This window comes from Ananas comosus, linkage group 10, assembly GCF_001540865.1.
Source record: "Ananas comosus cultivar F153 linkage group 10, ASM154086v1, whole genome shotgun sequence".
Lineage (NCBI taxonomy): Eukaryota > Viridiplantae > Streptophyta > Magnoliopsida > Poales > Bromeliaceae > Ananas > Ananas comosus.
Window position 1 is genome coordinate 4720184 of NC_033630.1, and position 10311 is coordinate 4730494.

Here is a 10311-nt window from a genome sequence, read left to right on the forward strand (position 1 = left end):
ACGCTACAGTTTCTGAAACCATTGGTTGGGGTTGCAAAAAAGCCATTGAGGGAGTGGAGGTTAAGGTAGATTTTGAAAAGGCCTATGACAGGATCTATTGGCCCTTTTTACTTCGAATTCTACGGTGGTGAGGATTCGACGATAGATGGTGCAGATGGATTGAACACTGTGTATGCTACGCAAAAGTTGCGGTGCTAGTTAACGGTGAGCCGACCAATTGGATAAAAACCAAGAGAGGTGTAAGGCAGGGGGACCCGCTCTCCCCGTTCCTCTTCCTGTTGGTGGCAGAGAGTCTGGCTCGCATGACAAACCGGGCGGTCAACAATAATCTGATCAAGGGTATTGGGCCATCAGAGGCTAGTAGGACCACGCTCATTCAGTTCGTAGATGACACCTTTTTCTTCTGTGAGGCAAGAAAAGCGTATCTGAAAAACCTCAAATTCCTATGGCATCTCTTCAAATGGGCGTCAGGTTTGAAAGTCAATACGGAGAAGTCGGAAATGTTCTATCTGGGTTAGGAAGACGGAAAAGCTAATACGCTAGCGAAAGTTTTGGATTACAGACTCGGTACTTTTCCTACCAACTACCTGGGCTTACCTCTCTCTCCAAGCCCGCCGTCCAAGGAGGCATGGAGGGGGGTCGTTCAAAAGTTACGGCGAAAAATTGACGGATGGCAAGCCAAATTACTTTTTAGAGGGGGGAGACTTATTTTGGTTAACGCGGTTCTAACCAATTTACCCTTATACTTTCTATCCGTATTCAAGGCACCCAGGTGGGTGATAAAGCGCATTGAAGCTTTAAGAAGGGATTTCTTTTGGAATAGAGGGAGCAATTCGCCGGGCAAGGGTTGTTTGATAGCTTGGAAGAACATTTGCAAGAGTAAAAAAGAATGGGGGGTTAGGAGTCTTAGATGTAGCGATCATGAACCAAGCTTTATTGACAAAATGGTGGTGGAAATTTCACACGGAACCCCAGTTACAGTGGAACAAGTTAATCCGAGACTTATACTATCGAAGGAGAAAACCAATGAGGGAAGGAAAAACTTTCAGACCCCACTCGTCCTGGTGGACGGGAGTCCTTGGCCTCAGCACTATCTTCAAATGGGGCATGGCTTTCACGTTTGGTGACGGGAGCACCATTGACTTTTGGTTTGATCGGTGGTGCGGAGAGAACACGCTAAAACTTGCATTCCCTGAGATTTATAACTCGTCTGAGGTGAAGGGGCTTAAAGTCAACACATACACAACAAGGGATGGATGGAACTGGAATAGGGTCTTGGGATCCGAGGTTGGATGATCTCAGGGGTCAAACGATAGAATATCAGAGTTTGTTGAAAGAATATCCGCCTTCTCGGTCGCGCAGGGACAGGACAGGTTATGATGGTGTTGGAGCCTAGATGGAATGTTCTCGATAAGATCAACCTACCTAACGTTGTCCGACGGGGGCACGAGGGATGCATGGGCGACTCGACATGCGTGCTATGTGGGTCGGAAGAGGAATCGGTGGATCATTTATTTGCCCGGTACGTCTTCTGTAAGTTTCTCTTAGTGTCGGGAGTGAACGGGGTCCAGGCTCAAGACCTGGGGGTCGACGTACACCTAGTTTGGGACAAGTGGAGGAGCACGAAGGGTGTTCACCTGAAGAGAAACAGACTTACCGATCCGGTGGCCAGTTGGTGGACCATTTGGAAGGTAAGGAACGACTTGATTTTTAGAAGGATCCACCCGAACCCTGGGCAAGCCGCGCAAAACTGTAAGCTGTTAGTGCAAGAGTGGGACCTTCTTTCCCATAGTTAGTTTTTTTTTTTTTTTCACCGTGCCATCCGGGGCCCCCGTTGCCCCACCCTTGTAGCCTAGTTCATATTTTCAATGAATGAAGCAGGTAGCTTGCTACCTTTCTCTCAAAAAAATTTTTATAAGATTTTTACTTTCATTTCTGGATTAACTTTTGAGCAAAGTTTTCTTCTTATTCTATTTGATCAATTGGGAATGCTGACTGGTCCGGATAGTAAATCTGAGCTGTCGAAGTACTAACGTGACTCGGGACTCTTTTGGGGATTTGTGCGTATCAACGTGCATGGTCTCGGACCAGGGCCTTAAATAACAGCATCAGTTTGATTTTCTTAATCACTGTTATATGCATTGTGGCCATCACAGTGTATTATTGAAGAAGTAGATTTTATATCCGAGTTTTGCGGAAGTACTGTTTTAAACATTTAGATGAATCGTTCATGCTGATTGTTGCTTGTGTATTAGCCATCTCACTGTTTAATTGAAGTTTGATTTTTGATCTTCTAAGTATTCGAGAACTTTCATTGTCGTAAGGAATAACTATTAGGACTAGGGGTGGAAATGAGCCGAGCTCGAGCAAGCTTATCTCGGCTCAAATTCAGCTTGAAACTAATTTCGAGCCTAAATTTAAGCTCAAGCTTGGATTGAAATTAATTCGAGCGAGCTCGAGCGAGCCTGATTTCCAGTCGAGCGAGCTCGAGCCCTAAACGAGCCGCTTGAAATTCTCAACATCATACGATCAATAGTTTAATTTGTATAGAACATTATCTATAATTTGATACAAAAATATGTCAAATAGTTCAAAGTACAAAATAATTATATGAAATATAGTATTATAATATGAAAAAAAAAAATTTATGAGTTGAATATCTAATCTTTTCCGTCTCACATATCTTTTCTTTCGCCTTCAATCTCCATATTATTCATTTTCATTTATACAATCAAAAATAAATAAATTATATAGATAAATATTGGATTAAACTATCCAATCATATATAACTAAAATTAAAATTTTATATGAATAATAATTTCTTACTTTAAAAATATTTTGCATATTTTCTAAAGCATACAATTAATAGCAAGGTAGGCAATGACGGGTATATGCTGTTACTTGATAACTTTGAGGGCTTCCGGCTGGCCACTTAGGATGAGAGACAGAAAAAGTAAAAATTTAGAGCTATGTGAAAGAAAGAAAGAAAAGAAAAATGTATAAATTTAGTGAAATTTTGATATTTTATTTGTCGTCTATTGGGTTTATTTTTATGGGTCAACAATATTGGCCCAATTTTAACTAAACTCAGATTATTCACTCAACCTATATATAATTAAAATATAATATATTTATATATTTTTTAATATATATATATATATATATATTCGAGCTTTTCGAGCCTTTCGAGCCTAATTCGAACGAGCCGAGTAATACTCAAGCTCGGTTTGAAATGAATTTTGAGCCTTTTTTTTTGTTCAAGCTCGGCTCATTTAATTTTGAGTCGAGCTCGAGCGAGCCAAATATCGAGTCGAACGCGAGCCGGCTCGCTCATTTGCCGGCCCTAATTAGGACCTATATAAGTTCTATGATAAATTATCTCGTGTAATTCCTTTCAACTTGAGGACCATTCAGAGAAGTTGTCAAAACTAAAAGTTTGAATTCGTTGTGCTTGGCAGCAAGGATTAAAGTGCCGTGGCACGGGGTCGCGTCAGAAACTTGCCAGCACGGTGCGTGCCGAGCCGTGCCGATACGTGCAGGTCAAAAAATTCTTGTGTGCCAACGCATAATAGCATGAAATATTTTATTTTCTTTAGTAACAAAATATTCTAACTATTTATTATATCTTTTTATCACATCTTTTGAACTTTATTGAGTAAATTACTTACTAATTTAAAGAATAGAGGGTTTTGAGTTGTGCCATCGGCACGGGGTCTGTATCATATCGGTATCTTGATGGCACGGTACGGCACGGTGGATACAGCCCGTGCCGACGGACACTTAAAACTTTGCTTGGCAGCTATTTCGTGATTGTTGACACCAACATGGCGCGCTGCTGCCGATAGTTTAGCATGGTTTTGGTTCAATCGAGGTCGGAGGTTTTTTCATGGTGTTTAATTTTATGGTAAACCCAACTGCAGTAGTTTGAATCCGACATAAGAAATGGAAATCTTTTCCACCTAAATAGTAACAATCGGCAATTCTGACAGGTTTAGCTTGCGTTGTCATTATCGTCTTGAGTACATTCTTTTAAAGAAAAATGAACTCTGAAATAGAATCACATTATGATACAATAAGGCCCACATTTTGTTGAAAGATCAAATTGTACTTATTTTACAGAATATCTTCTTGCGATTCAGAAGTTCGAAACATACCATGACAAGGGCATAAACATTCCATTGAACTTCCGCATTAGGATCATGGGTTCCTCTTTCTTAGTACTCATTCAAGTAACTGTACAATGATTCATTTTCTCTTGATCTCCGCCGTGTAAGCAACAACTTGAGGAAGCTTCTGCTCTTGTTTGAACTTCTATCCATCTCCTTTTGATTGTTCCTTTCTCCTCGAAGGCGCATTGCCGCTGAATTTTGCGTGTCCATCGAATACTGCATTTGTGTACAAAAACAAAGAATTTATTGAACTCTTTTCGATAGTTTTTTGCTTGGAAACAATAGCAAGCATCCGTGCTGGATAAATGTAGTATTATGTGAAACCATTAGCGTAATGCGCTTTATGGTTAGACATTGACATTTTGACGTTATAGTAGAGCAGAAGATAAATTGACATACCCATCTTGTAATGCCCGATGGATTGAGAACCGTTGGCATACACGATAGTGAAGCGGTATATGTGATTGGATTCGAAGTAGTTGGTAACGGAGACATCGCTCTTTTATCTGTGTTTCATAAAAAGATAATGAGAATGATGGCTTATTGACGTTTTGCTGAGTTGAAATAACTACCTAAACCGGTGCGTCTTAAGGAGTCGCCGATTCGCTGCGACGATGACGGAAAATGCAGTCTCCGAGAAGGTGACAGGGAGCGTGACCGCTGAATCGAAGGTGAAGGAGGCGGAAAACACATCTTCCTGTGTGAGTACACGAGTAAAACATGAAATGGCTTGACGGATCGAGACGCATTTGCTATATTCAGGTTTGTGAAATCGAAAAAATGAAAAATGTGTACCTGAATGAATGTTGCCTACTAACTGGTTGAAATTTTGCTGGTACATTGAGCAAGTTAGTTAGTAAGCACTAGTTACAGCTTTACAAGTTTTTGTGCACTTCATGCATGAGATTGAGGGATATGATGAGACAATACCAGTCCAAGACTCTTGTGGTTGACACTTTGCTACTGTATGTTTTTCGGATTCAAGCGCATTACTACCTAATGAATGTGGATGAAATGTTAATTACAACTAAATACGCCTTTTTTTCCTTTTTTTTTTTCTGTGGTTGAACAGTTTGAGGGATGTAGAAGTTACCTGGTAAGATGTAATGCTTGTTGTACTTTGGAGCTTGAATGACAAGAGATTGCTGCAAACGACCTTCGCGATCGACTAGTTCTCGGCAAATTTGCATTCTCTGTTGTTGGCACCATTTAGGAATATAGTTTCAGTTATGCAAACATGTCGAAAATTGGATTCTCCATGTCTCTGACATTTCAGATAATTTTCCAAAAATTTTTAAGTTCTCATCCTTTTTGTGTTAAATCCATGAGTTTTCAGTTTTCCTTCAGTAAGTTAAGAATGTTTAATGACAGATGTTGCATGCTACACATCCATTTTTATCACTTGAAACTGTGAATGGACTATTCTTAGATTCTTCTTAAAGATGAATAACTTTTTTAGAGTTGTCTTAAAAGTCATTGACCTAGATACAAATATTCTGAAACTGAAAGTACCTGTTCAATGCAAGATACTCGAAAATCCAGTCGTGAAACCTCGTCGATTTTTTCGTCGAGAAGATCATCTATCTTGTGTGATATTGAGCCCAGGTGGTCTACAGTGCTAAGAAGTGCAGTAATTGTGTAATCTTTCAAATTTTTGAGCATTCTACATGAGACAAACCATAAGAAGTTCAATACAAGAGGAAAAAAATAACTAAGTTTCTAGGTAAACATGTGAGACCCCTTTAACCATATGCCATTTCTAAATAGGCACACTAATTGAACCTTGATCTTTCTGATTGATGCCTACTTGATTTAACTTGTTGCAGTCAATTTAATTGGAGATTTTGTTAAATTTATCAGTGAATTTTGTAAATTATTATCGATCGACAGCTAATGAAGCTATTCAGCTTAAGGCAATTTGGATCAAAACAAGTTATGAAAACTAAGGGTTCAGGGTCGTATTTGAAAGTGGTCTAAAGTGAGGGGTTCTTCATACATTTTTACCCTAATTCTATTCCTTTCGATAGAAATAAAATGTGGTAATTTAAAATAAACACATGCATTGATTTCTCTCTGTTTTCACAGAAAGATAATTCGAAATACTCTGCTGCTGAGTATAGCTGCGACCGCAGGTTCTTCAACTCCTGCAATCAAAAAACATAGCTTTTAGGTTTTATGAGGATTCCTGTGATTCACCCGTAAATGAAGAAGACTCGTCGTAAACACTTCTCTCCATATAAAAAAGAAAAATATTTTGCCCAATTTTATTTACTTAACAGTGACATAAAGGAATATATATATTTTCTAGAAGTTTCAAATACTCTAGATCATATTTAATGGAGTTGATCGTCGATTTGGATGCCCAATCATTGAAAATAATTTATGAGTATTAAGGGCTCTATACTCATAAGAGTATAGTAGCCCTAGCCTATATATATATATATATATATATATATATTACGTCTTCTGTACTTTCAAAAGCACGGAGGCCTCCGTACTTATAAGTTGTTTTCGATGATAGGACATCTGATTCAATGATTATATATATATCGACGATCCATACCGTTAAACATTATCTTGAGCATTTAAAACTTCTAGAAATCAAATTTTATAATTTTTCGATATCATTTATCTTACAATCAAAAGCTCACAAAATTGACAATTTTTAACGGCCAGTATGAGATATTTGCTAGTTTAACGGTGAAAAAGAATTGGAATAGGTTGAATTTTTGATAGAAAATTCTATTCACTACCTAAATAAAGATCAATAACTCCGATCTTAAATTGAAGGATCCGATCATCCATTTTTAGGATGTAGTTCGATTTTAACTATTCATTTTATACCCGCTTGATGGACTTTATAATGATTTCGAAAAATTACGAAATTTATTTTCTAAAAGTTTCAAATACTCTAGATCATGTTTAACGGTGTGGATCGTCGATTTGAAAACCCCAACATCGAAAACAACTTATGAGTACGAAGGGCTCTATACTCATAAAAGTATAGTAGCCCTACTCAATATTTCCTATGCTTTCAAAAGTACAGATACCTTTGTACTTATATGTTATTTTCGATGATAGGACATCTGATTGGACGATCGGCTCCTTTAGGCATAATCTACGCTATTGAAACTATTTAGAAATCAAATTTCATAATTTTTCGACATCATTTACCAAGTGATCAAAAGTTCTAAAAAATTGGCTATTTTAATGGTCGATGTATAAGTTTTTAAGTTCAACGGTATAAAACAATCCAAATTATATAAAACTTTAATAAAAAATTCTATTTAACATCAATAGTAAGAACAATATTTTTGATTTGAAATTTAAGTTTTTTTATCACTGTTTTTTATAAGATTTTTATTTTCAGTCTTTCATTTGAGACTATTCGTTCACTTGGTAAATGAAGTCAAAAAATTATAAAATTTGATTTATAATTAGTTCTAATAACGTAAATAATGTCTGACAGAACCGACCGCCGAATCGGATGTCTCATTAATTTTGCCTCTATACTTTCGAAAGCATAAAAGTCTAACTATAAGCAACTAATGATCCACAGTAAAAAAAAAATGTTCTTTTTATGTACTCCAAAGTAAATAAGAGTAGATATAACATTATTAGTGATCATGAAATATTTTGTAGGGAAAAGCCGTTGAATGATCCATTTTGAATCATGATAGACGTTGAATCATGGTAGAAATAAATTTAATTGGAAATGAATCATGATAGACATTGAATCATGATAGAAATAATCGTAACTGGAAATATAAAACAACTAGATTTCACACTTGAGATTCTTAGGTATCAACCAGCAAATTCTTACCACTTGCGCTAGGGACGGTCATTATTTGGCCAAATATTATTGAATCCATATAAAGAGATACATTCACAATTCTCAAACCCACATCAATATTGCCATAATAGTTGATTAGTACAGCTATATCCAAGGGCTACTAATCACAGGGTCAAATCCGACTTAAATCCTGAACAAATGTGTGCCCAGTTGCCTACAGGCATGTTAAANAAAACAAAGTATAAAAAACACCTGCACCAGATGTATTCAATTTTACCCATATTTCAATTATAAAAACGAAAAAATATATATATATATATATATAAAAAAAAAAGGAAAAGGCTTTCATAGTGTTGTGCAGTAACTGAAATGCTTCAGAAAAGATAAAAAGGAAAAGGCAAAGGCATGTATTCAGCTCCCAAACCCCATGAAATGAATCATCATATAGTTTTTTTTTTAGAGAGATAGAAAGTATGCTATCAGTTTCGTTTATTTCATTTAGAAATAAACTTAGCTAGAATTGTGAATCAACTAGAATTCGAACTTGGAATCTCGAGTACCAACCACTAAGCCCTTTGTCACTTTGCTCTAGGGACAATCAGTTCATCAAATAGTTATTGAAACCAAATTAAGAACATATGTACCTTGAGACTATCTGAAAATAGCAGGCTTTGTTGCATGGAGATTTCATCAGATGTTAGTGCATCCTGATGATGGTTGCAGAGAGAAGGTGGTGGAAGCACTGTGTCCATGGATGGACAAATATTCCAAAGCTTATTACAATCTCCTCTTTACCTGCCCAAGAAACAAGTAATAACCTTCATATGTATATGTCTCTCTCTCTCTCTCTCTCTCTCTCTCTCTCTCTCTCTCTCTATATATATATATATATATATATAAATGGAAAGCAAGGAAACAAGAAGAGGGCACATGAAAGATGAAGCTAAATTAACCTTGTTTATATAATGCTTTTAGCCAAAGCACTTCTTCCAGATGAGCATCAAGAAGAGAAAGAATGAGGGAGGAGTATGAACTTCAGTAAGTGCTTTCTCTCTATTATATATGGTTTGATTGTATGGATAGTTCCTGTGGTCTTTGTACTTTGTACTTAATTTGAAAAATATTAGTTTGTAAATACTTAAAAATATTAATTTGTTCTTAAATCATATCGATCCTAAGGTCCAGAAACAAGTGATGTTACATCAAGAGTTAGGTTTTAGGGCTTAAAACTTCAGTTTTGATTTGATACAAGTACTAATGTTAATAAAGTAATTTGAAATGAACTTTTGAACATCAGAAACGAAAAGAAACTTTTTTTTTTTCTTTTTTCTTTTTTTTTTTTTTTTTTTTTTTTTTTTTTTTTTTTTTTTTTTTTTTTTTGTGCGCGCTCTATCAAACAGCTTTCCACAAGAATTTCAGCCAGACAAAACAATTACTACGGTTAAAAGCAGCTTCGATTTAAATTTACTTTTTTAGGATATAATTTTGTTTGGTACCTAATATTCCAAAAAGGTTAGTTAAGAAATGATTAGTATGGAATAGCATTTTACACTAGTAGTCAACCAAAGGCAATAGTAATGCAAACACAAGTACTTAAGCTTGCCTAAAAGTTGGCCACTCGGGCCCTTATTGATGACAATAAAATATATATATATATATATATATATATATATATAGAGAGAGAGAGAGAGAGAGAGAGAGAGAGAGAGAGAGAGAGAGAGAGCACGCTAGGCTGCTAAACTATCGATATTATTTGACCGGTGATTAAAAGGTCTCAATATTGGCAATCTTAATAGTTGATGTGATGAGTTTGTAAATTTAATAATATAAAGCAATTCAAATCTAATAAAATTTTTATGAAAAATTTTCTTCACTATTTAAATTAAGATCAGTATCTTTAATCTTAAATTCAAATATTTTATCGTCATTTTTTATGAGATTTTTATTTCAGCCGTTTATTTTTAGATTACTTATTCAATAAGTAAATGATATTGAAAAATTATGAAGTTTAATTTTTTAATATTTTCAATAGTGTAAATTAAGCCTAACGGAGCCGATCGTCAATTTGGAAAACATATTATCGAAAACAATTTGCTAGTATGAAGGCCTCCGTACTACCGATAGTATAGCAGCTGAACTCATATATATAAATAGAGTTGAACTGGAATGTTATTAGTAGTAAACGAGCGGCGTTGCCACCCATTTATTTTCGTTGATGAAGTTTTCAAATCAACGATCAACACCATTGAACATGATCCATACCATTTGAAGTATGTAGAAACTAAATTTAATTTCATATTTTCACGGTATTGTTCTCTTATTTATCAAGTGGGCATAAAAATGAATGAC

The 10311-nt window shown here is 35.8% G+C and overlaps 1 protein-coding gene across 1 annotated transcript; it reads right to left on the reverse strand.

The window, feature by feature from the left end:
* On the reverse strand, positions 4048–9024 carry LOC109716624 (probable protein ABIL3). Its single transcript, XM_020242160.1, has 10 exons — positions 8916–9024; positions 8607–8757; positions 6231–6313; positions 5682–5832; positions 5263–5362; positions 5100–5165; positions 4965–5001; positions 4742–4866; positions 4569–4675; positions 4048–4385 (listed from the first exon to the last, which is right to left on the reverse strand). The coding sequence occupies exons 2-10, from the start codon at positions 8712–8714 to the stop codon at positions 4215–4217; spliced, it is 948 nt and encodes a 315-aa protein (XP_020097749.1). The 5' UTR covers positions 8715–8757; positions 8916–9024; the 3' UTR covers positions 4048–4214.